At 39.1% G+C, this 26,029-nt stretch overlaps 3 protein-coding genes across 9 annotated transcripts; 2 read left to right on the top strand and 1 right to left on the bottom strand.

The window, feature by feature from the left end:
• The first annotated feature begins 1,800 nt into the window (after nt 1-1,800).
• LOC137962611 (indole-3-acetic acid-amido synthetase GH3.17-like) lies at nt 1,801-4,215 on the top strand. The gene is made up of 4 exons (XM_068809589.1): nt 1,801-2,090; nt 2,175-2,276; nt 2,401-3,233; nt 3,400-4,215. The coding sequence occupies exons 1-4, from the start codon at nt 1,801-1,803 to the stop codon at nt 3,984-3,986; spliced, it is 1,812 nt and encodes a 603-aa protein (XP_068665690.1). The 3' UTR covers nt 3,987-4,215.
• Nucleotides 4,216-6,340: 2,125 nt separating this feature from the next.
• LOC137963515 (gamma-tubulin complex component 3-like) lies at nt 6,341-20,384 on the bottom strand. 6 transcript variants are annotated; one of them, XR_011115202.1, is made up of 5 exons: nt 18,045-20,384; nt 17,508-17,914; nt 10,561-10,613; nt 7,012-7,655; nt 6,341-6,917 (listed from the first exon to the last, which is right to left on the bottom strand). XR_011115202.1 is itself a non-coding variant. In XM_068810626.1 (2 exons), the coding sequence occupies exons 1-2, from the start codon at nt 20,318-20,320 to the stop codon at nt 17,596-17,598; spliced, it is 2,595 nt and encodes an 864-aa protein (XP_068666727.1). In that variant the 5' UTR covers nt 20,321-20,384; the 3' UTR covers nt 16,891-17,595. The 6 variants fall into 6 exon arrangements, 1 of the variants encoding a protein (XP_068666727.1); XR_011115201.1 differs by having other exon boundaries at nt 6,341-7,655; nt 10,518-10,613; XR_011115200.1 differs by having other exon boundaries at nt 6,341-7,655.
• A 695-nt stretch (nt 20,385-21,079) lies between these two features.
• Nucleotides 21,080-25,057, top strand: LOC137961940 (probable protein kinase At2g41970). Of its 2 annotated transcripts, none has more exons than XM_068808595.1 (8): nt 21,080-21,153; nt 21,650-21,838; nt 23,082-23,335; nt 23,715-23,841; nt 23,972-24,245; nt 24,333-24,465; nt 24,558-24,644; nt 24,771-25,057. In XM_068808595.1, the coding sequence occupies exons 2-8, from the start codon at nt 21,754-21,756 to the stop codon at nt 24,888-24,890; spliced, it is 1,080 nt and encodes a 359-aa protein (XP_068664696.1). In that variant the 5' UTR covers nt 21,080-21,153; nt 21,650-21,753; the 3' UTR covers nt 24,891-25,057. The 2 variants fall into 2 exon arrangements, with proteins under 2 accessions (XP_068664696.1, XP_068664697.1); XM_068808596.1 differs by lacking the exon at nt 21,080-21,153 and adding an exon at nt 21,333-21,461.
• Nucleotides 25,058-26,029: the final 972 nt, after the last annotated feature.

Genomic DNA, 26,029 nt, shown 5'->3' with positions numbered 1-26,029 from the left:
TTGGAGATGTGATGCGAGGTGGGTTGCTTAACATGGGAATCATCCGGATAACTAAAACAAAAGTTTCCTCATTTTGTTTGACTGAAACTGCCTAATCCCATGACCAGGTAGCTCGACTTTGGTAGAGATTCCCCTGGCCAGACACTGGAGGGGAGGTGGATTCCTTCTTCAGTTTGTCCCCAGATGTTGATTACTTTACTGCATTTTAAAGGTTTTGTTGTATGAAGCCATTGACACCTTTCTTTGAAGAAAAAGGGAATTCAGAGCAGTTTCATCCACACCCGAGGGCTTTAAGTACAGAATTTAAGTGATGAATGCAAGTATAACACTTGCTGGTTATAAGCAGTTACAGGTTTTTACCCTACAAGTAGAAATTAAGAGAACATGCCTGACATAAACAAAAGTGGTGAGGAAAAGCAAGCAGAAGCGTTTAATTCCAAAATTCAAATACATGTTTAGTTCATGACAAGGAAGACAGGATGAGGAAGATTTTATTTGTGGCTGACTCCAACATATATATATAAAGCTTCTAGAAAGCTCTAATGAAAATGTTGATGACTGCTCTTAATTAAACTTCAACTGTGCTTACTACTGAAAGATTAGTATCCAATTTTCTGGGTTTTAGCCCAAACTGTTCCCCTTGTTTTAGAGCTCCGTTTTTAGCTAAAAATGGGACAGCCATTAGGTCATGAAAAATGCAATTTACAGTGCTTAATTGCTTATACCTCTCCATGTGTACTGCCTCCCACAACCTCAACTAAAACTATCTCACTGCTACTGCTTCTTGTCTAAACACAAATATGCGGCCTCAGCATCTTGTTGTTCCTGTTGTGATCTCCACACGTACTTCTTGAGCTGTAAAGAGGCCCTCCCTATGATTGTTATTTGATCATCTTGTCACCTGCTGCCAAGGGTTTCTTGGATTTTTTCTGGTTTTCAAATATATTTTTTCCGCCAGCTTTATTTCACATAAAAAGAACTCGAAAAAAAACGGACCCTACATCATCTGCTTGCCCATCGTTATACTGAAGGCAATTACAGTCGAGACCGTGTCCTGATCGAAGGCAACATTAGCATTTAATGTGGAAATATAATATACTTTAGAAAATTATCCTATACTGCAGTAGTTTATAAGTCATACCAGTAAAGCTTGTGATTGGATCGTCCATGGGGTTTTCAGTTGTTTATATGTTATTGGTGTGGATTACTGAAGTGAACGTGAGGAAATAGGCAAACATAGGTTGGCTTTATGGCTGGAAAAATAAACTTCTACAATGTAGTTTGACCCACAATTGCTGCATCAAATACAGGCTAGAAGACATGGCCATGTGTGTAGGGTCGCCCCATCCTTGTCTTCGTCTACACTTCCTGCTCTTTTTCCACTTTTTTTTTAATTATTTCAGAAAAATAATGAAAATCCCCTCAGGAAGCCATTATATTTAACACTTCTCGTCACCCCTTTGTATCAACAGTTAACCAGAAGCAGGTTCCCAATCCAAAGAGAACGAAGAGAGTGTTTTAAATAGGAGAGAGAAAAAGGAGTTCAGTCCAAGAAGGCAATACAGCAAGTTAGTAGTGATTTTCCTCAGCCTCCTTCTGTCTTCTATTCAGTCCTTCTTCGTGTCTACAAGTTTAGCGGGAAGGGACACACTCCACGTTTGATCCCCCAGAAAACTAACTATTGCTAGCTTTTCTGATTCATGGCAAGTCCAGACTCAAACAGACTGCTTTAGATATCTTCTTCTTGTTTTCCTTCTCCTCTCTTGTATCTGACGATTTATTCTCGGGGTCTGATCGAAAATGCTGTGGACTTCTGATCCTAATAATGGAGAAAGAAATCTGCAGCTGATAGAGGAGCTGACCATAAATGCAGGCCAATTTCAGCAGGAGGTACTGAAGCAGATTCTGCAAAGAAATGCTGAAACTGACTATCTAAGTGATTTCCTCGAAGGCCATACTGATAAGGATCTCTTCAAATGTAAAGTTCCTGTTGTGAATTATGAAGATATCAAGCCTTACATCGAGAGAATTGCCAACGGAGAGCCGTCTCGTATCATCTCTGAGGAACCAATCTCGGAGCTCCTCACCAGGTAAACAGATATATAAACTTCTCATCTTCCTCCTTCCATTGCTCATCGTGTATTTCGTAACTAATTATGGGTTTTCCTTTTTAGCTCGGGTACATCAGGCGGGCAGCCAAAGATGATGCCTTCCACCCTTGAAGAGTTAGAGAGGAAAACTTTCTTTTACAGTGTCCTGGTGCCTGTGATGAACAAGTACGAAGTTCCTCTCTCATTCTGTCCCTTTCTCCCATTCACTCTCATTTCCTCTGTGCATAATATAATGAACTTAACAGCGGACAGGGTCTCTGAGATCTCTCTTCCTTCGTTTGTGTTGCAGGTATGTCAGCGGTTTAGACCAAGGGAAGGGGATGTATCTGTTGTTCGTCAAACCAGAGATCAGTACTCCTTCAGGTTTAATGGCAAGACCAGTCCTAACTAGTTACTACAAGAGCCCGAACTTCAGAAACAGAACCTTCAACAAGTTCAACATCTACACTAGCCCAGATGAAACCATCTTATGTTCAGACAGTCAACAAAGCATGTATTGCCAATTACTCTGCGGGTTGATCCAAAGAGCTGAAGTTCTTCGAGTAGGTGCAGTTTTCGCTTCCGCCTTTCTGAGGGCCATCAAATTTCTGGAAAGTCAATGGGAAGAGCTTTGTTCTAACATAAGAACAGGTCAAGTAAGCGACTGGATTACTGACCAGAGTTGCAGAGACTCGGTACTCAGAATCCTTGATCGACCAAATTCAGAGATGGCGGACGCAATCGGATCAGAATGTGGGGAAAGATCATGGAAAGGAATAATTAAGAGGTTGTGGCCTAGAACCAAGTATGTGGATGTCATAGTGACTGGCTCCATGGCGCAGTACATTCCCACTTTGGATTTTTACAGTGGTGGATTGCCTCTGGTTTCAACAATGTACGCTTCTTCCGAGTGTTATTTCGGGATTAATCTGAAGCCGCTGAGCAAACCTTCCGAAGTGTCTTATACCCTTCTACCAAACATGGCTTATTTTGAATTTCTTCCCGTGGAGGGAGGCAATGAAGAGAAAAGCCAATGCAATGGGGTCTTAGATCCAAAATGCTCCGCGCTACAGAACGAGACTGTGGATCTCGTGAATGTGAAGCTCGGTCACTTCTATGAGCTAGTGGTCACTACTTTCACAGGTGAACCTCTCAATACATCTGCTGCTCCTTTCACTGTACTTTCACATTTAGTCGTTGTTTCTTTTCTATTCTCAAAAAGTGAAGAAGAAAGATAGCATCGCATGGGTCCTTCATAAATTCTTGTATATCAAAAGGAATAATTTCCTCTGTTTCACCTCTGTATCAGGCCTCTACAGGTACCGAGTTGGCGACATTCTAATGGTGACCGGATTCCACAACAAGGCTCCACAGTTCCGATTTGTCCACCGGCGAAATGTAGTCCTGAGCATTGACACGGATAAAACCAATGAAGAAGACCTCCTGAGAGCTGTAACAAAGGCAAAACTCCTCCTGGTGGAGCTCGGCTGTTTGCTGACAGAGTACACCAGTTACGCTGATACATCCTCAATCCCAGGTCACTATGTGCTGTTTTGGGAAATCCAAACAAGGGGACCCGCCGATAATTCTAAACTCGATTCTACCGTAATGGAAGCCTGTTGCTCCACGGTAGAAGAATCACTGGATTCAGTTTACAGGAGGTGCCGAAGCAGGGATAAGTCGATCGGTCCATTAGAAATCCGGGTGGTTAAGCAAGGGGCATTCGATGCATTAATGGATTTCTGTGTTTCCCGGGGATCTTCAGTGAACCAGTACAAGACTCCCAGGTGTATCAAATCGAAGGAAGCTCTAGAGTTGTTGGACTCACGAGTGGTGGGGAGCTTTTTCAGCAGCAACGCTCCTCACTGGCAACTTTATCAATTGTGTCCTCATTAGATGTTTCCCACTGTCGGCGTTTTCAAATGTTCCATCACTGGATACTCCGACTAGTTACCCAGTAAGTTGCCGGAGTATCGGTGATTTCTGTACCAGTAAGTGTCTGTGGAATTGGATAAAATCTGTTTAGACATCACAAGTAATGTGAAGGTAGTTTGTCATTCTAGAGAATAGGGGAAATGTACTCCAAAGGTGTGATTTGCTTGATGATCACTTTTAAAGTTCTAATCATTGAGGGATTTCTCTGAATTCAACAAACAAGAATTTATCAAATTAGTCCTGGATTGGAGTCGAAACTGACGCTATTCTCTGTCTTAATGACTGAAAACTCGGCCCGCGGTTCTCATCTCGAGCTTCTTCACTCTTCTAATTCCTCTTCAAAGCTGTTTCAGTTTTTTTCTCGCCCATGCAAACAGGAAATCGTTAGAGCTAGAAGCAACAAATGAGGGAGTAGATGAAAACCTTAGGGCCAGAAAATAGACACGATCGAGGGTGGAGTCTCTCAACGGCATGAGCCTCGCAAAGGGAGACGCTGAGAGCAACCCACGGGGACAAGAGCTTTTACTGATTAGAAGCCTGTCTGAGCCACGAACTGCTGGAAGTGCACACGAGTGGCTTGCATTTAAGGACGACGTGTGACCTTAACAACCGCCTCTCTGGTCACTCGCCGTGAGCTGGACCATTCCCATCCATGGCTTCTGCTCCTCACCTTGATAACAAGTACAGAAGGGACTCTGCAATCTGCATTCGGTTCCTTCTCAGCATGATTTAAACGGGACACATCTCCTGTTTGGTAAATTGCTCAAATCAGTAGCGGGCTTCCATTCCGTTCAACTCTTGACTGCAATTATTTAGACCGGCTACCCAGACTCACCGGATCCTGATAAAGATCTTTAAATGTCAGTCTTGGGAATCGGAAGTGCAAAGTGCATCGTGTTAGATATTTAACTGAACCATAGAGGATTAATTAATAGTATTTATACAATTTAGAATTGAGAAATAAATTTTACATAAAGAAGATAAATAGAACATAAGATAAATCTAATGAGATCTTATCTAATAACTTAAGGAATTATCTTTATCCCTTATCCTTATCATGTCCCTTCAAGATAGGTCAATGTTAGAGAGGTCAATCTTGTCTTGTAGCAATTGAAACTATAAACTTGGCACTAACTATATAAGAAGATTTGTTTCAAGAGTTAAATAAAAGGACTGGAAGAGCAGCGGCTAGTAACAACTAGGGCGGACAGAATCGGAGGGAATGCATTATATGGTGATGAGATGGCGATGTCGATGAAGGTAGAGGATGGTCTTTGGCGATGACATCAGGAGAGGAGTTGGATTGATGAGGGGTGGCAATAGGAAGGGATTTGTTGCTTAGGGATAGGAGAAAGTCTTGTGCGGCATGGCACCGAGGAGACCCGGCAAGGATTGAGACCAATGGTTGCAAGTAGGACTTGCCATTCGGGCGACTGATGCACCAACATGACCTAGTAGGGAGAGAAAGAGCTCGTCGCTGAGAGGTGTCGTTATGGAGGTGTGAAGGGGCAAAGGTCATTTGTGATGGCTCAAGGAAGGTCGAAACAGAAGAGGAAGGAGTTCTGGGTTGGCAACAACAAGAAGGGATTATGGGTTAATGATAGCTAGAAAGAATGGCGATGGTCACTATAGATGGTCGAACAGTGGAGGTGACAATGGTGGCAAGAGATGCGATGGTTTAGTTGGGGGGGAAGTCCTACGTGGCACTACACAGGTGTGTGATGTCAAGCAACAAGAAAGGAGTCAAACCAAGGACAACAATGGGAGAGGGTGAGGTACACAACGAGGAAGTTTTTTTTTTTCAAGAGGAAAGAGCAAGGTTACAACGAAGGGGAAGGGGTGTGAGGAACATTTTTTTACAAGGACGGTAATGTTTCTCAAAGAGCTAGGATTTGGTGTAATGCTACAGCATGGATTTGTGAAATAAAATTCATGGAGATTACTTAGACAACAAAAAGAGGGAAAATAGGAGGAGAATTGCACAAGGACCTTCAATGGCCCTCGATAGTGGTACACGTCTACACGGCTCACACAAAACACTGTGGGTGGTTCAGCTTGGGAAAAAGTGTCAGAGAGAGTGACTTTTGGAGAATCAAAAGAATCGGAGAAAGAAAAATCGAACTAATATGATACCATGTTAAATATTGAACTTAACCACACAAGAAAAAAACCATACATTTACAATTGGTTAAGGGTAATATCTATACAATCTAGAATTGATAATATAAGCTTTACATAAAAACGATAAATACAACATAAGATAAATATAATAAAATCTTATCTAAGAACTAAAAATATTATATTTATCCCTTATTATCATAGCTTTCACTTCCTCCCCATGTACCGGCTACAAAGACAGCCAGATAAGGTGACGTGATGAGAAGTGTTAATTAGTCGTGGGCAGAGAAAAGCGGACCCTTTAAAGAAGACTTAACGAAATGAACCCTATCCACACGTGTACTGATCATAATGTAGTAAAGATTAGAAGACGAAAGCCGGAAAGGACAACATATCCTTTTGTCTCGAGTGGCTTTTAACCCGCGGCAAGGGCCCATCGTGCTAGCAAAACAAATGGAACGAGATGAGACAAGGGAGGCAATCAGAAAGCTGAGTAGAAAGTGACTTGTCCTAGGCCATGGCAATGGGGTCAAAGAGGGAGACTAGAGGGGGAAAGAACTTGTCGCCAGATGCTTAGTTGAACCAGACACTTGAGGCGAGAAAGGAAACCAAGGGTTCTGTGCATGCATTGGCAAGGAACAGAGAGTTGAGATATCATGTGTTCCCCTTTTGGCCCCCATGGACGTAGTCTGTTGCGCCTAGTAATGAAAAATACCGTGGAAAAGGACAATGTATCCTTATCTTGTGTGGCCTCAACCGGCCTGCCGTCCCTCCCTGCATGAGCTAACAAGATGGGAAAATGACATATCCTTTCAGGGCACAAAGAGATGGGAAACCAACATTTTTATCTTATAAAGTTTTCACCTACACCATGGTCTTGAGACCTTCCAACAGGACATGTCGCTGCAACTGCTGGGTGCGCCTTACCGTCATCCTTTGAGGCTTGTCCATGAAATGGACGGGTTGATGGAGATAATTCACGTGGACGTGTCCATGTGCCAGTTAGGACTGAACGTCACCCTGAAAGTGCAAACAGTCAAATTCTTAATCTCTGAAGGAAAGCTGTGGATGTATTCTCGCAATCACAACAACTCAATAACTGCAGATTTTTCTTTTTTAAGAATTGTCCATTTCATCAGGTCAGGCGTCTCTTTCTCTAGTCATCCCAAACAGGTAGCAGAGTTGTTGCCAATGCAAATGGCCGGCTGGTTCAGTTACACCAGCCAAAAAACTTTCCTTGCCCTCAGCTACACCTTGGGTCTCGACAAGAACCAACACTACCCTACCAGGCACCAAGCTTCTGGAACCATTCCAATTTTGTTTCAGTTTCCTGGTCCATGCAAGGATTTCGAGAACCCTACTCGTGCAGTTGTGGATATAATGTTGCGGGCCGGCCAGCCATTCATCCTGTCCTGCTGCAAGATTGAAGGATACATGGTTTCACAGAATAATCCCCGTCCTATAAACATGGTTGTAGAATACGGAACCCGGTATCATGTGTCCACTGCAATCCTAAACTCCGGAAGATATATATGAGTGTATCAGTTGACAAAGAACATGAAAAATGAATACAACTACGAGTAACATCATGTATCTTTGTATTTCAAATATTTAAAAAATCTTAGAAAAATAAGTTATCATAAACCATATATTGGTGCGCTCACACTTTTCATTCACAAAAAAAATTACAAAATGAATAAGCTTAAATTTACTAGTTTAACTCCTCTCTCTCTCTCTCTCTAAATCAAGTAAACAACATATTACAAGGTAATGAGGCATGACATTGTCAAACGAAATGGTATGAAGAAACCAGTTAAATTATAGCCAATTGAGGTAAACTTTCGTCCAATGCAACCAAATGAAAACAGGTATCAAAATCCCTATCGAAATAATTAAGCAATTACAATAAATACACATGAAAGACATCCCAACTTAATCATCTAACTCGGAATTGCATCATCTCAGCCTAGCTTACATCTTGATCTACCTATTATTTCCTAAGAAGTAGGATCCACTCTAGCCAGAACCTCAAAATTATTGACATAGGTTAACTTGGTCTCAGATCTTGATGATAACAAAACTCAAACTAATTAAAGTAATAATTTATAATTTAAAGCATTTCAGATGCATTTCTTTCAAATGACATAGCTACAAGGTTTATGAGGAAGAACCAACTAAACTAACACAAGATCTTGAGCAGGATGAAGAAACAAGTTACCTTGAAGTACTTTTGAGGAAGAAGGAAAATTGGAAGACCTAGAGTCTAAAAGTAAATCAATTTTTTTTCAAGAACTCTAACTTTGTAAGAAGATAGAAACAAGATTCTGATTCTTAGGTATAAGCATATTTTACCATGTCAACATTTTCTATAACCCTGTTTTTCAAGCTTATACAAATGTTTTAGAACCTTGCATTCACTTAAAATTGACCTATATCATGCTTAGAACCTAATGGTATACACTACCAAAAAAACATAGTCAATCATCCAATTAGCTATATGATCAATCATCCACTTAGTTGTATGATCGATAATTCAAAGTCTAACAAACTTTCAATATATAGCATGATTAATCAACCTCTGTTGGCATGATCAATCATCCAGTATGCTAAAAGGTAGACTTAGGAGGCATAATCGATTAATCCTCTTAGGCATGATCAATCATACTGAATGGTACAAGGCAGAAGTTATAAATAATGATCGATCAACTTCTGTAGGTATGATTGATCATCCAGAATCCCGTTAGGCATCAATTTCTACTTGCTTATTAATACCATGTTCAGTCCACCATCCCTTCCAACATTCTCAATACCAGGTCCAAGCTACATAACCTGTTTCTACAAATATAGAAGCACAAAAGACCTAGTGTATCTTCTCATCGACCTGAACTCATTGTTTACTTTTTGAAGGTTTATTTTCTGTCTCTAGGTAAACCAGGAACCTTGTTTTCCATTCGCAAGCCCTTATATAGACATATTTCTTGCACCATTATGTACATTTGACTCCCTCCGAATGTATGCTTTCAATAGTACCACCTTGCCCAACCATGCATGCAAGGTTCTTTAGAAATATCTCCACCCAGTGTTAGCTGTTTCAAACAAGGCATGTCCCAATCAGTTAGGAACAACTAGTTAGTGTCACATTGAAGCTTACCATCAGCAATTTCAGTAACCTAATGAATAAATGTAAATAAGTTGACCCTGCAGATTAGCATTCTAGCATCATAGACATTAATATGACAATCAATTTCGCAAACAAATCAAGTGGTCTTAAGTGCTAAATAAGGAGTACAGATTTTCTGAATCTTGGGTATCTAATGATCGTCTATGAGCATGGTTCACCATATTCCATACCAGCAGGTCCAACTCTTCATCTAGACATGTCTCAGCTTATGGACCTTGTATAGGACATTACAAAATTATTGGTATATTGGCCAATATGATACTAAAGGTGATACAATGAACCATGTCTAAAAAGTAGATTCGATACTCAAAACCTGTTAATATAGTATAATGTGCACATGTAGGGCAACATAAACAGCAAGAAAAGGGCAACGAAGGATCATATGTCATGAACAAAATTTTGCCAGTCAACTAGCACCATGCTAGTCTCCTACTGAGTACATACCAATTTGAGCAAGCCTCAGGTGAAACTCAACTTGACCGAAGGAAAGAACTTTCAAGTTCATGTCTAAGTCACACCCTATTAAAATAACAAGGTTTGAGACCTGTAGCAAAGAGCTCCGAGCAAATGAAGAACCTTGTCTTCCATATCATCTCCAGTTATTCTTAAAGAATCCACAAGCAATCTGTTCTTCAAATCTTATCTCTTCAGCTCTTCTAACATAGTTCTTTCAATAGACGTCTATCCTAAAATCTAGAGAACCAAAGGAAAGAACTTAGAAAACAAAGTTAAGAAAGAATATATTCCATCCACATGCACCACACTTAACAAAAATGGTTAAAAAACTCATCTGATGCACAACTGATTGTGCATTCAACTTTTGATCCAAAACTGATCAACAACCAATCCAGTTTCAGCAAACCATGATACAATAACCATGTCTGAGAGACCACAAGGAGATCTTGAAGTGACTAAGAGAAAAGCTATCTGTTCGATATCTTATTCAGAGATAAAATTTCTTGTTGACATCACAAAGTTGCAGGATAGCTAAAGCTAAAATATGTGTTTCAAGGAAACCAAGAGAAACATGTATCAGAGCAGACGAAAGTTTTGCAACTTACCATAATGATATCAATAAAAGGGAAGACCAAAGAAAGAATATTTTACAAATATACAACCTCAGAAATTACAGAATCTTCAGCGGTATCCTCACAAAATGGACAATTAGCAAATTCATCAAATACAAAACTCACCATCCACCATATAGAGCATCCCAGGTAAACAATGGATTCATACCTCTAAATGCAACCATACAACACCAAAATAAGACCACACAGAATACAAGGCATCTGCAACGGAAGGCACACAAAGTTAAGGCCAACAGAGTGGCATACAAGCAAAAATCATTTGGAAACAAACAATAAAAAGTATTATAAAAGTAAATATGAAAGATTCTCATGGAAAGGTTTTCTCACAATCACAGATTGAAAGAGTTAATATGGAGGAGTCTTAAATGACTCTTATGGAAAAAGAGTCTCACATTCAAGATTAATATGGTGGAGTCTTACATAAGTCTCATAACAAGAAGCCTCACACAAGAAGTATTTCACAATGACCAGACATATGTTCATGTAATAATTCTTTAGTTATTAAAGGACTTATCTTTGAGAGTTCTACTTTAGGTGTAATTGGGACTTTGGTAGTTTAACTTTACTTTGATTTAGTTGTTTTCTCTATTATAAATAGAGCACCAATGTACTCATTTTACAAAAATCAAAGAATAAAATTTCCAGCCTAAAACTTCAACATAGTATTAGAGCACGGTCTGTGAATTAACTTAGTCAATCACAGAGACAAGGATTTCAATATTCTGCAACCCATATGTCACAAAAAAAAATTAGTTTTAGTTTTAGTTTTGTTCTTCGTCTCCCAAAATTTATCACAATTGTCTCCCTCAAATTATCTGTCTTCCTAGTCTTGAGAAAAATAACAATCGTCCTTGAAACTCGAAGACTCCAACACTGATTTTCACGCAACCAAAGCTCACAAAATTCACCAGAAGCATCCAAGCCATCTCAACAATCTGAATCGGCAGTTGAATTCAAAGTTTGAAAAGGCACAAGCCTTATGGAGCCTTTGAGGAAGAAGACAAATAAGTTGACACAGGCAAGACAAAAACAGGTGATCCTTAGCAGCATTGAAGGCGACTATTCCTACGCTCTCTTGACCTTGGTGCTACAGAGCATGAAGCACTAGGTAACAAAAGCAAGACACCAAATCAACATAAACTTCCTCCACACCACACTCTTCCTGCAATCAACCGCCCCTATACTCATCCTCATCAACAAGATTTGTGATGGAATGTTTTGGAGCCAGTGAGTTTAAAGGAGCAGGACTAAGAGGAAGGTACAAAAAATGAGGATTTCGTAGAAAAAAAAAAGACTTGTTAAGTGATTTGAGAACTCTGCTTTTTAACTGAAACAACACTATCTTATGTTGCTTTCGATGGTCCAAGAAATCATCACAAGGAGTTCAACTCTTCAAAGTTTTACTATTCTATGATCAGCCTCTATTAAACAAGTCGTTGATCTTAGCTAGACATGAGATCATTGACGAAATTTCTGAAAGCTTCCTGTTTTCCCTCTACCAACAAGTCACAAAGCATTGATTTGAGCATGGAAAACCTCCAATTTCAACAAAATGTTTTGCAACTCCCTATTAAAACCCTGAAACACCTGCTACTCGAACTCAATCAAGAGAGTCACCTTGTCTTGGACTAAAGCAGAGGCGTTTTTGAAGTTGTTGATGAGATTCCCCACATTCTCCCAATTGATCCACAACTATACCTCAATCTTGAAGGAGCTACCTATGCAAGAGAACTCGTAGGGCGAGGAGAGACGGTTAAGAGTGAATCAAAGACTAGGTCTCATCTTCCAGACATTTTGGACAAGGGACTTGAGTAGGGAGGGTGTTGAGAAAGACTAAAAAGATAAGGGTCAAAGGAGAAGAGCTAACACTCCATCTCCAGCTCCAACAAGGCTTTTTCTTGGGCTTCCAAGACTTTCAACAGCAGAGGTTGAGTACCACCCAAAAAAGACGACTCAACACCTGGATTCCTTAAAAAGACGACTTAGTAGACATTGATAGTGGGGCCACTTGCTTCTTTCTTGGGCAAATAGTTATTAGATTTAACACCCCCAAAAATTTCTTTGACCTAGCAAGATTGGTTTATCTTTCAGCATCATTTCAAACAAAAAAAAAAGATTGGTTTATCTTTGGTCAAGTTTATTTTTTGTCTCTTTCCTGGCTTAAATTGCATGGTAATTTTTATGGTCATTTTCTTATGGTCTATTTTGTGGTCGAGTTTTGGATCCATATTGAGTTGCATTTTCATTCGAGCACTTAATTGAATTTGTTAGTTGATTATATCTCAATTTTGCGGTCATACTTCTTGGTCTAGCTTTAGTTAATTCCAGAGTTTTTTGGCTCAGCCATTAATGTCTCTTATATGTCATGCACTATCATGCCTTGTTTATGTTATCCTCTTAAGTGTCAAAACTGATCACCTTTGTTACCATTCCAGGAATTCCACTAGTACTTCTATCAATGTCACATTTCTTGTTCATCATTTCAGAATAATTGCCTATCAACTCACTTCCCGCAAAAAACAAGAGCATGCCCAACATCTAATTTGAGTCAAGTCATTTATTTTTCACCCAAGTGGTGACTTTTTTTAACTTCCATTAAAATAGTAAGTAAACTCTCTTCAATACCCTAAAATTTACCTTTGAGAGCAAAGTCCTCAGATTTAGACCTTTTTTTATTGGTGTATGGAGCCTTGTCATTTTTAGCTCAAAAATGATGTTTTCTTCTCTTATATTAGTTTTATGGAAGTTGGGCCTCTTGAAAAAACAAAGAGTGATCCCCAACTTGAGGGGGAGAAGAAATAGAGGCATAAAGAATGAGGCACGTGATACAGCCTATCATAACAAATTCTATGACCATGAGTTGTGGCAAAACCTTGTTCAAGTGACCAACAATGAAAAAAATATCACAAGTTATGGTAAAGAACATCCAAGTAGGTGGGAGAATGGAAGATGAAGAATTTGTATCTTTGAAAGATTTTGTAGCTCAAAGTATTAAAGAAGAATGAAGATTGCAAATTGAGAAGTTAACATGGTAAGGCTATCTCACAATCAAGCGTTGGAGTTAATATGGAGGAGTTTGATGCGACTTTCATGGCAAAGGAGTTTCACACTCAAAATTAATATGGTCGAGTCTTACATGAGCCTCATAACAAAAAGCTTCACACAAAAAGCCTTTCACAATCAAGCATCTATTTATGTAATAATTTTTTTCTTATTTTAGAACTTATCTTTAAGAGTTCTACTTTGGGAACTAGGACTTGAATAGTTTAATTTTACTTTGATTTTAGTTGTTTTCTCTATCATAAATAGAGCACCAATGTACTCTGTTGCAATGTGGGACCCACCATGAGCTCGAGAGGTGTCAACAAGAGCCCTCATACATAGTGGCTCGAGCTAAGAGATAAGGAACATGTGCTGAAATAGAATAGAAGATTAGAAGATCAAATGGGACCCACAAAGATACCACAAGCTGGTACCTCTATCAGCATGAGCTAGAAGATCATGTGGGACCCACAAGATAAGACCACGAGCTGGCTCTCTATCTTGATTCACGTGCTTAAAGAAGGTATTTGTAGTTAAGTTAAATTAGTCTCTTAAATAGATAATGTAATCTTATCATAATAGGCTTATCTTATAGAGTTCTAGTTGGAATGTAATTAGGAGTCCTAAGGTTAGTTGTACATGGACTCTATCACCTCCTCAACTATAAATAGGGGTGATTGTAACTCGGAAATATCAAGCAAATCTCTTCTTCTTTTTTCTCCTCTCTCATGTGAAGTAATCTCCTTTATTTTCCTTTTCTTCTCTCTCTACCCGAGAGCCTTTCTCTTTTTTTTTCTTTTCTTTCTCTCCCCTAGCTTGAGGTATTATTTACGGGGTCCTAAATTCAACATGGTATCAGACCTACCAATTTAGGATCTCCATTATGCTCTATGAAGATATGATTAAAAGCTACTCATAGAAGGCTCCTTATGAAGCAAGATTGAAACTCAAGAGATAAGTATTTATTTATGATATTATTAATTTTTTGCTACTGGTTTTTGGTATTAAGAGGTGGTTTAGAGATGTCCTTATGCATGTTTTCATCTTATGAAATTATGAGAATATATGCATCTTGGATTATCTTTGATTAGAAGAGATTTGCACAATACTTTGTTGATTTGCACACTACTTTGACCGAGACCAGTGCATATTGAATTTTTTTTATAAATTTGTGGGAACAAGATTCCCGGATAAAGAAGCATGATGTTGAGCCTTTTATGAGTCATTGTCCATTAAAATTAATTAGTTAGCTTTTATGCTAAGCATCTCCATTAACCAAGTTGGTTAAAGCCTTCCACTTGGTCATATTTTGATTACTTGATTGGAGAACTATTGATTTGCCTACTAAGGCTGAAGATAATATGAGTCACAAGAGTGACATACTCAGAATCACCACTGTACCCTTACGGGGGGAATTTTATGAACTGGTCCACATCAGTTCGTCGGTTTCTTATCACAAAGGACCTAGTTGGTCATCTCACCAACCGTGGACCACATATTGATGAAGATGATATATTCTATACCAAATGGTTAAAAGAGGATACATTGGTTATTAGTTGGCTTATCAACAGTATGAAAAAACATGTCTCCAATAATATCATTCACCTAAAGACGGCCAAGCAAATTTGGGAGACATACACTAAGTTGTATTCAAGCTCCGACAACTTACAAAGGCCATATGATATTTTACAACGGATGCTTACCACCAAACAAGGAGATAATATACATGAATATTTGGCCCGCTTTCAAGGCTTTCTTCAAGAATGGAAGTTTGCCTAGCCAACTTCTACAGATATCTTTGTCCAAGATAAACAGAAAGAGACCTTGATAACTGCCATATGCCTTGCTGACATTAAACCGCATCTTGAAGTTGCTAAGACTCACCTTCTTAGCTCTTCCGTGGTTTCCACTTTTGATGATGTATGTGCTACACTTCTCCGTATTCCAAATGCTTCTCTCTCTACTACTGAAATACCATCCGCTATGTACTCTGGACATAGGGGAACACCATCTGACCAAGGCCGAGGCTGAGGCAGATTTTATAGAGGTGGAAGGACTAGTTTTAACCGAACAGATGGGAAGGAATGCACCCATTGTAAGGGATATGACCACACTAGAGACACATGCTTTCACCTGAAAGAATGCTCTATATGTGGTAGATTGGGCCACTCTCGAGAAAGATGTTATAAAGCTAATGACAATACGGCTAACCAAACCTTAGTGAGTGATACAAAAGTAGAGTAGTCTACCACAACAACTGCAAAGGATACATTTATTGATTTTTTTTTTTGAAGAAGATGTATTATTAAAACGAAAGAGAATTACAAAATTTGAGGGAGCAAGTCCCTTACAACCAGTGATTGTAGGGTAGCTCCCTGCTTGGCAAGCACATCAGTCGCCGAATTTGCGGGTCTCGTAATGTGAGACCAAATAAAAGGAATAATTGAGGTAATATCTAAAATTTCTTTAAATGTATCCCAATGCCTCCATGGAGGAGAAGATGCGTTCTCACACCAACCTATCACCACTTTGGAGTCACCTTCAATGTGGAGAGGTCCCCTACATTTATTGGTGAAGACTATGAACTGTTCCAAAAAATGAAGACCATGATGGGGTCCTCCCCAGCAAAAACTCCTATGGACTCGAATACAAAATTATGTGCAGGTACTGGAGAAGAAGTAGATGTCGGAAAATATCAAAGATTGGTGGGAAGACTAATTTATCTCTGTGTAACGAAGCCAGATATTTCATATGCAGTCAGTGTGGTAAGTCAATATATGCACAAACTAAAACTCAGTCATTGGGAAGCACTAGAACGGATATTACGATATATGAAAGGATCACCAAGAAGAGGGTTCCTCTATAAAAATCATGGACACTTCAACATCGAAGGATTCTCATATACAGAATGGACCGAATCCCCGGATGACAAAAAATCTACTTCGGGATATTGTACGATGGTTGGAGGAAACTTGGTTAGATGGAGGACCAAGAAACATAATGTAATTGCATGGTCTAGTGCAGAAGCAGAGTACAGAGCCATGGCACACACAGTCAGTGAACTCCTATGGATCAGATCTCTCCTCACTGAACTGGGTTTTTACAAAGAAACTCTTATGAACATATATTGCGATAATCAGGTTGCAATTCACATTACATCAAATCTAGTCTTCCATGAGAGAATAAAGCATATAAAAATAGATTGCCACTTCATACGAGAAAAAATCATTGTCGGCTTCTTATCTCTCCAGCATGTATCTTCACAGAAACCGGTTGTAGACATTCTAACGAAACCAGTCACTCACAAAATTTTGTCCAACATCTGCAACAAGTTAGGCATCTACGATGTTTTTTCACCCTAGCTTGAGGGGGAGTGTTACAATGTGAGACCCAACATGGCTACACAAGCAAGTGGGACCCACCATGAGCTCGAGAAGTGTCAACATGAGCCCTCATACAAAATGGCTCGAGCTAAGAGATAAGGAACATGTGCTGAAATAGAATAGATGATTAGAAGATCAAGTGGCACCCGCAAAAATTCCACGAGTTGGTACCTCTATCAACATGAGTTGTAAGATCATGTGGGACCCACAAGATAAGACCACGAGCTGGCTCTCTATCTTGATTCGCGTGCTTAAAGAAGGTATTTGTAGTTGAGTTAAATTAGTCTCTTAAATAGATAATGTAATCTTATCATTATAGGCTTATCTTAAAGAGTTCTAGTTGGAATGTAATTAGGAGTCCTAAGGTTAGTTGTACATGGACTCTATCACCTCCTTAACAATAAATAGGGGTGATTGTAACTCAGAAATATAAAAAAAGTTTCCTCGTTTTTTTCTCCTTTCTCGTGTGAAGTGTTCTCTCTCTAATCTCCTTTATTTTCCTTCTCTTCTCTCTCTACCCGAGAGCCTTTCTCTTTTTTTCATTTTTTTCTTTCTCTCTCCTCTTACTCAAGGTATTATTCATGGGGTCTTAAATTCAACATACTCAAAGTTTACAACAATGAATGAATACAAGTTTCACCCTAAAAGTTCAACAAGAAGGATAACTTACCTGTTTTAAATTGTGTGAAGGTGTGCAAAAACCAACTTCTTAGCCCCAAATATAAACATAGGCAATTCAAGCATGATTGAAGTCGAAGTCAAATTACTTCTTGTTGAGTTGAGTAAACTTTATTACAAGCCCGAAGCCGACTATAAAACTCAGTGAAATCCAATCGGAAAAGTAGAAACTTTAAATCAACATTCAGTTCCAAAGGCAATTGAGCAAGGAAACCTTCAAGTGATGATGAGTACTCTTTTGCAATTCTATCCAACTCTTCACCCATTTTCCTACGAAACTCTTCAGCAAACTTCATTAATGCTTTTCTTCCTTCGCCAATCAATTGACTTGACTTCGAAGCCTCATTATTCACCTTCAGCTTTGATTTACTCCTAACTCTAGAGCCACTTTTCCATAGACTAAGATGTCCAAGAAAGAAAAAACATGTAAAAAATATTATTCGACATACATGAAACAGGAAATATTTATAGGCATGCGCAAAAGACCATTTAAAAAGTTCTTAAAGAGATTTAAAAAATTTGGGGGTACCTTGATTGCAGCTCACGAATGCCCTCATATAATCTGTCCACGTGACCACGGAATCGTAATATAAGGTCAAACAACACAAAGAGGACCTTGGAAATATGTAATGATGCTTCCCCTAGAAGAGATTTCTCTAAAATTGCATTGAGGTACTTCTCATGAGCAGCAAGGAGGTCATCCAGATCTCTTGCAGCATCCATTTCCTCCAAAAAATGAGACCAAGACACCTCAAGTACTTCAAACATAATATAATACTGCAAATTAGTCACGAAATGGTTCATTTCATTCCAAAGAACTTGGCACCTACGAGATATCCAGACAAATTGTGACATAACAGAAGAGCCATCTTTAACAGCAAAGAGAGCAGAACTGATAAAATTCGGCTTCATTATTTTCCATGCCCCAATTAATGCATGTTCAACCCGACGAAGCTTCCAGAGGAAGTTAAATATTCTAAGGTACCTAGCCATGACTGACTCCGTAAAAATAGTGTTCAATGGGACACGAGCACTATACTCCAGAGAGAAGACATCCCAACCCCTATCCCCTGCACCATGTGGCATCATCTTCACCCGTAATCTGTCCAACACATCAGGGTCATCATATTGTGCATTCGAAGAACGAATTGCACTTTCAAGAAGTCCTGCTAATTTAAATGAACTAATCGTGTTTGCAGGTTCTGACAGTTCAGGACCTACTATGTCCATTAGATACTGAACAAAATCACCCTGCCCAAGAAGTAAATACCTCTTAACTGCAAGACAATGCTCTCTAAATTTGTATCTTTTATATATAACATCCATCAAATGTTTATCAATTCTTTTTGCTGCTTCAGCAACAAGAGTCTCAAGGGCGTTGGTCTCACCATACCCAAGCCCACCTCTCATTGTTGTAGTCCCTGCTGCAGCTGCTGCCTCAGATGCAGCCTCAGCCCACCCTTGATCTTCACAACAAACTCTTAAGAAATTTATTGACTTCCCTGACCTCAAAATTCGCTGCGCAAGGGATTGTGAAATGAAATTAGGAAGCATCCCACTGTGCAGGCGGTAACCTTCCTGCCACAGTGACTCGGCCTTAACAGGCTGCCCAACCACAAAAAATTCTGAAAAAATATCATCCAATTCACCCTCCAAAACCCAACTCCTAACCATTTCAAAAAGTGGTGAGCATATGCGGCGCAACAGGCGTCGCATGAAACCCTGGATCATAGGGTCCCCATGCTGTGCATGCACATGGATAGCTCCTGCTAAAGCACCGCCACGTAAAACTCTGCAACTGTCAACCAGAACTGCCATCAGCCTCATTCTCACCATTGGTTCTGCAAACCAAACTGCCAACCTCCGTAAGGATAGATAGTTAGCAGAATGCCCAGAGCAAGCCATCTCTGAAACCAATGGAATTGGATGTAATGACTGAGTTTCTAGAACCGCTAATAGTTTATAATAATCTGAAAGCTCGTCTTGTAATGCTGCACAAAAGGCCTGGCCCACCGTCCCCACCTCCTCCGCAGGAAACTGCTCCATAATTTCGGAGATATAATTCTTCACCTTCCTGAACAACCATCCCAATTCGCAAAGCTTCCGAACCAAAATCCTTGTAGCCCGAGGGACTATTAAAGAATCAGACAGTGCATACCCATCCATATAACTATCAAATTTAACGTACTTCCCATCGATTCCTTGGCAGGCGAACAGCACATCACGGACCAAGGCATCCTCTGGCACTTCAGTTTCCTCAGTCACCAAGTCTGCAAACTCGCGAATTGCAATTTCACGAATACTATCCGGATCTTTTGAAACCATGAGAATGCCACCTTTCCCCTTACCATCTATGGTTTTCTGATTCTTGAAAATTCTAAGGTTATCAGTTTCATGTGCCAAAAGCGGTAGGCCATTAAAGATACTGGCTGTAAACAGATTTGACGACTTTTCTTTGCGGCAATCTTCAGAGATCACCTTAAGGAGATAGAGCACGGCCCACCTGTTCTTGATAGTCCCGGGACCAGATTTCGTCGACAACTTCGCGTACATGTCAGCAAATGTTAATGCTTCAGAAGACTTACCTTCATTAACCAGAAGGCGCTTGATAGATTCGACCACAGCCGCTTCATCTGCAGAGATAGAAGGCGTCATGCGACTATTGAGAATCCTAATTGCATATTTGAGGACCTTTTCGAGATCTGGCGGTTGTTTTTGCTCGGCCGATGAGTTCTGATCTGAAGGAACAACCAGGCGGAAAACTAGCTCCTTGACGAGATCGAGGGTTTTGAGCTGGTCTTCCATGGCGAAGTGAAAAACCCACCCGAAAACCCTAGCCAATCGAGGAGACACAAGAGCTTCCCCCCGACGGGACCTCCACAGGGGATCAGCCGAGTGGAATGAAGATTCTTGTAATTTGAGATTCTTCTGGGGGTCTTTGTATTTACTAGAGAACGCGCGGAAAACTAAAATTTTTGAAACGAACGATGACGGACCGATCATGGGCCCATTAGCCAGGTTGCTGGAACTGGAAGCCCTGCGCGCCCCTGTTTTTCCCTCGTCCGTGAAAATAATTATTTATATATATCTGGTATATAAATGGAATGAAATAAATTATCCCATGTATAATTCTATTTCTATATAATTATTGATATATGATAATTACTTATTTATCAAACGATAAAATTAGTAATCAAGTAAATAAATAGAATAATTAATTAATTAATTAATTTTTTAAAATATTATAAAAAAAAATCACATGCAAAAGCCTCATAAAAATGCTATTATAATGTATGATAAAATTCCATAAAACAATATTAACATATCCATATAAAAGACGTTTGAATTATACACAATTCGAGTCCCTCTCTTTGAGCCCTAATTCTCTTCTTTTCTCTACTCGACCTCACTCTTCTGTTCTTCGTAGACGTGCGAACGTGCTCGTACATGCGACCGCGTGAAGTTGATTGGTCGTGACGTGGCCCGTTAGTTTTGGCGGTTGGGTTCTCAAAAAAAACGTCTTTCGCGCGAACGAGGCTGGCCTTCCTTTCTCTGTCCGATCCCAACTAAGCTTCCAATTTTCTCTCGCTCAGTGGTTTTCTCCGCCTCATCTCGTCGATGCCATCCCAATCTCACTGGTATTCATTCACCTTACTATCTCAATTATTCCATCTTTTTCCCTCCCCTTTATTAATAATTTGGCGTCCTGTTTATTTTTTGTTTGTTTGTCTGTTTGTTTGTTTTCTTTTCATTTCGATGAATTTGAATTGGTCCAAGTTAAGATAGTTGGTTTTGGTGAATTCTTGACATTGGTTTTTTACGTGCTACTTGATTTCCATCTTCCGTTTGCATTTCTTCTCTCCGTTGTCGAATGTAAAATTTGCCGCTTGCTCGCATGTAGAAAACTGTAGGGTTTGGACGGGTGAAAGAATTCCTCTTTGCAGAGGTTTTGTCTTTATTGAGATGATATGTTTTGTTTGATTGGCTGTACGTCTTGCTTTTTTTGTGAAAATGGTGACAAAATCAATTTTCTGGAAGTTTAAATTTATTCTCTATGAACTGTTTTGTACCTTTGAAACTGATTTTTTTCTTTATTACTTGATTAAAACTCCGCCGGAAAAATATGCGATTCAGTAGGTTGGGGAACCCGAGATAACGTCTGGGAGCATTCGATCGGGATGGGTAATTGATCCATCTCCGGAAGGAAAGCGGTTTTCTTATACCTTCGATCGTACAATATGTTGTGCTGTGGAGGTGCCGAAGAGGAGCCTTTTGGTCAGCCTGTCAATCAATACACTGCTCCACCGCGTGGAAATTCATATGGTACTGTTTCTCGACTTTACTCTAAGCTATAATTATCACCTGGCAAAGCTAATTGGCTGAAAATCCTCACTTTTCTGTTGAGTACAATTCTACTGTTTCTCCACTCTGCGTGGTAAAACCTGACGAATTCTGAATCCTATTATTTTTTCTTTGGGAAACATATTGATCATGGGGTTTATTATGGTGACATATTGCTGTTTCTTTTATGTACAAGCGTGTTTTTCCCATACACTATTGTAATCAGGCTTAAACAACAAATAGTTTCTGTACAATAAATATACTTACTGAGTTTCTTTGAATCTTGAAGCTTTCTGGTGTTCTTGTGAGAAATCATCTTTTATGAGTGCGACAGCCACCATTAATAGATTACCAATAAGTTGCTTTTTTATTCTAATCTTCATCTTCTTCCCTTTCTTATTCTCTTTTATCAGAGATACAGTTGGTTTATGATCATTCCAGACACAGAATCATACTTCCAAGTGTTAAGAACAATTTCCTCAGCTTTAACATGCTTGCTGTAAAATGTCTCAAGTTGTATATGCACTTTATGTGCATTCAGTTTTTATCCTCGGTACTTCTTTGCCCCATAACATAAGTAATAAGCACATTATTCATTTAAGCGTAACATACAAGAGACATAGCCAGAGCTATCCACTTTAGAAAGGGAAGCAGAACAATGCTAAAGAAAAAGCTAGAAGAAGAGGGAAGTTAGTCTCAAGAAACCAATGAATTAATGTCTTCTTTCTGAAATAATAAAATTTCTCAGTGGACTCAAAGGTGTGTAGGATTGGTACGGAGGCACAAGCGTGTGATCCAGTTGCTCATACTTGTTGATATTCTCAACTTAATTTCTGCTTTTGCTTAACTGGAGGCTAAGTTCTATTTTAAGAATAAATTGATCCATATTTAATCTGAAAAATTCCATCATCATATAGCCAAATCAACCAATTCTGTGAGAATTTGAACCATGGTCTGCCCATCTTTTCGGGCCAAATGTTGGATCTGCAAACGGTAACGTATTGTCCTAGTTCTAAAACCTGTCATGTATGTCATCTTTTTTAGAGTACTCTTGCAGTTTTTTTATTTAAAACTGGTTCTGCTATGTTGTTTTCTCATTATTATTTACTACCATATAGCCATAAATAATTCTCTTATCCTCGTCTGCAACTTTGTCCTCATACCCTAAGAAAACTTGCATAACTAGGCAAACATTAATAGCATTCATGTTTTATATGAATTTTAGGGAATGACAGAGAAACAAGGACGGGAGCTGCTGCAGTCAAGAGTGGTGCCCCTGCCAAAGTCTTATCCATTGAAACACCGGCATTATCATTGGATGAGCTGAATAGATTGACCAATAATTTTGGTCCAAAGGCTTTGATTGGAGAAGGGTCTTATGGTCGAGTTTTTTATGCAGTATTTAAAACTGGTGAGGCAGCTGCAATAAAGAAGTTAGATCCCAGTTCACAAGAACCTGACTCTGATTTTGCTGCCCAGGTAATATTGGGACTTATAGGTCTTCTGTACTCATACATGTTGCTTTTCTTTTAGTGTCATAGCTTCAAGTAATTGCTATAAGCTGCTTATTCATGTTCTAACCTTAACTCAGTACTCATTCTCATTCAGGATCTGGAAATTAGAGAGAGAAACTTACTCAAGAAAAAAAAAAGAGAAAGATACATGCCAGAGAGCTAATAACTCACTTAAAACCAAAAAGCCCTCATCTTTAGTACATTCAGCAATGTCTGAAATTTGTACTTAGACTAGCATAACAAAGCTACATGTATTAATTTGTAAGGAAACCACAACCTTTGAACTCCTCTGAGCACATGAGTCTGAACTGAGTTGTAATGAGTTTGTCCTGTCATTGATGCAGCTATCAATGTTATCAAGACTTAAGCATGAAAATTTTTCTGAGCTTTTGGGTTACTGTTTGGAGGCAAACAATCGCATTCTAGCATATCGGTTTGCAACAAAAGGTTCTTTACATGATGTTTTACATGGTATCTCTTTCTCTCTCTCTCTCTCTCTCTCTCTCTCTCTCTCTCTCTCTCTCTCTCTCCCTCTCTCTCCCTCTCTCTCTCTCTCTTCTTGTTTTTTAAATATCCTCTGGTGTGTCAACTTTTGACACAGGAAGGAAAGGAGTACAAGGGGCAGAACCAGGACCAGTCTTAAGCTGGAGCGAACGTGTGAAAATTGCTCATGGTGCAGCTAGAGGACTTGAGTACCTCCATGAAAGAGTTCAGCCTCCAATAATTCATAGGGATGTCAGATCCAGCAATGTTCTTCTGTTTGACGACTTCCTGGCTAAGATAGCAGACTTTAATCTGTCTAACCAGTCTCCCGACACAGCTGCTCGTCTACATTCTACAAGAGTTTTGGGAACATTTGGGTATCACGCTCCAGAGTAAGCTTATCTTAGTCTTGTTAACTTGGCTGTTTTACATGTTTTCTGTTGTTTTAATTCAAAAGGTTTTCTCTTTCCTCTGCCCAGATATGCAATGACTGGACAACTAACACAGAAAAGTGATGTATATAGTTTCGGAGTTGTTCTTTTGGAACTCTTAACAGGAAGAAAACCAGTTGACCATACCATGCCAAAGGGACAACAGAGTCTAGTTACTTGGGTGTGTGTACTTCTTGTCCTCTGCAGTTACAGTTCCTTTCCAGGGTCGACTGATGCCTTAATCTCTAATTTCAAATAACAATTAAAATGCAGGCGACCCCAAGATTAAGTGAGGACAAAGTGAAGCAGTGTGTGGACCCCAAACTGAGTAATGAGTACCACCCCAAGGCTGTTGCTAAGGTGCTCCATGGTCACCCTCTTTTGTTTTGAATTTCTTCCTAGTTCAATTACAAAACGGAATAATGCAGTCACGGACATACAACAAGCATTACTCAGCCTTTCTCTGATGTTATATTTGTGTATCAGATGGCAGCAGTTGCTGCGCTGTGCGTTCAGTATGAAGCAGACTTCCGGCCAAATATGACGATTGTTGTCAAGGCTCTGCAACCACTTCTTAAACAGGCTGGTTGTGACCCTCACACATGATTTGTTACTTTGTCACTAAATCTTAAACAAGCGGACTTTGACCCTCAGACATGAACTATATTACTTCCCTTCAATTTGTTACTTGAACTTTCTTCACTAAATCCAATAGAACTTCCTTGTACAAGTATCAGATTTTGAGAAACAAATACCAAATATATGTTTTTATGCTCTACCTACACTGGAGAGAAAGTGATCCAAATAGAAACGCTGCCAGTGTTTTTTTAGCTAAATAACTGAACTTCCTTTACCATCACATTAGATAAAGGAACTCTAGTTATTTGTTGGGATTTGTTGAAACAAAAACATGTGGAGCCTCTTAAACAGAAGTCTGTGATTGAATGAAGCGTGATGCACACAAAAGACTAATCACAACCTGTTATTTCAGATGCTCTAACTCTTTTGTTTCAATTAATCTCATTACAGAGTCATTGACAATGTCAGTTTGAAACAGACTCTGCAGTAGCAGTTGCCATCACATGTAGCCAGACTGGATTGAGGCTTTTCTGCATCCTCTTCTCCATCAGAAGAAGCTTAGCCGCTCATTTCGGGTTTGTTTCGAACCTAGAAAAGAAAAGAAAATAAAAATTTTATTATTATTATTCTAAAAAATAGTTAGTGAAAATAAGATAATGATCAAAATCTTTTTTTTACTAACTATTTTTTAAAATAATAATAGTTAAATTCTCATTTTCTTTTCTTTTCCATGGTGTTCCAAACTGACCCTTTATGGTCCATAATAGAGGTGACATAAGAGATTTGTGTTTTGTCATACACATCATGGACTATTGTTATGGTTTCTTTGTGGGTTAAATAAATAAAAAATTAAGAACTTACTATTATTTCTATTGAGGTGTTTTTTTAAAACATCTGAGGGTTAAAAAAAAAAAATGAAGATCAACAAAAATCATAAAAAGAGCAAACTGGGGAAAAAAATAAGTCCCATTAGTGGGCTAATTAAAAAGTAAGTGCAGCAGATTCCAGATAATCTGCTACAAAAGTCACCTTGACGGCCTGAAATTATTATTATTTATTATAAAATCTGGGTATAAAAAAAAAAAAAAAAAAAACTAGCATGATAGAAACTATAGCTACCACTAAAGGGTGAGTGGACCATTATTAGGGTTTGTACATGTGACGGA

The sequence above is a fragment of the Aristolochia californica genome, unplaced genomic scaffold (assembly GCF_029961685.1).
Source record: "Aristolochia californica isolate CCGP_79_NKW_82.1479 unplaced genomic scaffold, dmAriCali1.0.hap1 SCAF_4, whole genome shotgun sequence".
NCBI lineage: Eukaryota > Viridiplantae > Streptophyta > Magnoliopsida > Piperales > Aristolochiaceae > Aristolochia > Aristolochia californica.
Note: the sequence above shows the minus strand (reverse complement) of the source record. Positions and strands in the feature narration are given on the sequence as shown.

Excerpts from the sequence above, each read along its gene's own strand:
- LOC137962611 (XM_068809589.1), top strand. The coding sequence starts at position 1,801 with ATGCTGTGGACTTCTGATCCTAATAATGGAGAAAGAAATCTGCAGCTG. Across the intron at positions 2,091-2,174 it reads ATCTCGGAGCTCCTCACCAG|CTCGGGTACATCAGGCGGGC; the intron begins GTAAACAGATAT and ends TTTCCTTTTTAG. Across the intron at positions 3,234-3,399 it reads AGTGGTCACTACTTTCACAG|GCCTCTACAGGTACCGAGTT; the intron begins GTGAACCTCTCA and ends CCTCTGTATCAG.
- LOC137963515 (XM_068810626.1), bottom strand. The coding sequence starts at position 20,320 with ATGGAAGACCAGCTCAAAACCCTCGATCTCGTCAAGGAGCTAGTTTTC. Across the intron at positions 17,915-18,044 it reads ATTCGTGAGCTGCAATCAAG|TCTATGGAAAAGTGGCTCTA; the intron begins GTACCCCCAAAT and ends TGGACATCTTAG.
- LOC137961940 (XM_068808595.1), top strand. The coding sequence starts at position 21,754 with ATGTTGTGCTGTGGAGGTGCCGAAGAGGAGCCTTTTGGTCAGCCTGTC. Across the intron at positions 24,246-24,332 it reads TTTGGGTATCACGCTCCAGA|ATATGCAATGACTGGACAAC; the intron begins GTAAGCTTATCT and ends TCCTCTGCCCAG. Across the intron at positions 24,645-24,770 it reads ACCCCAAGGCTGTTGCTAAG|ATGGCAGCAGTTGCTGCGCT; the intron begins GTGCTCCATGGT and ends TTTGTGTATCAG.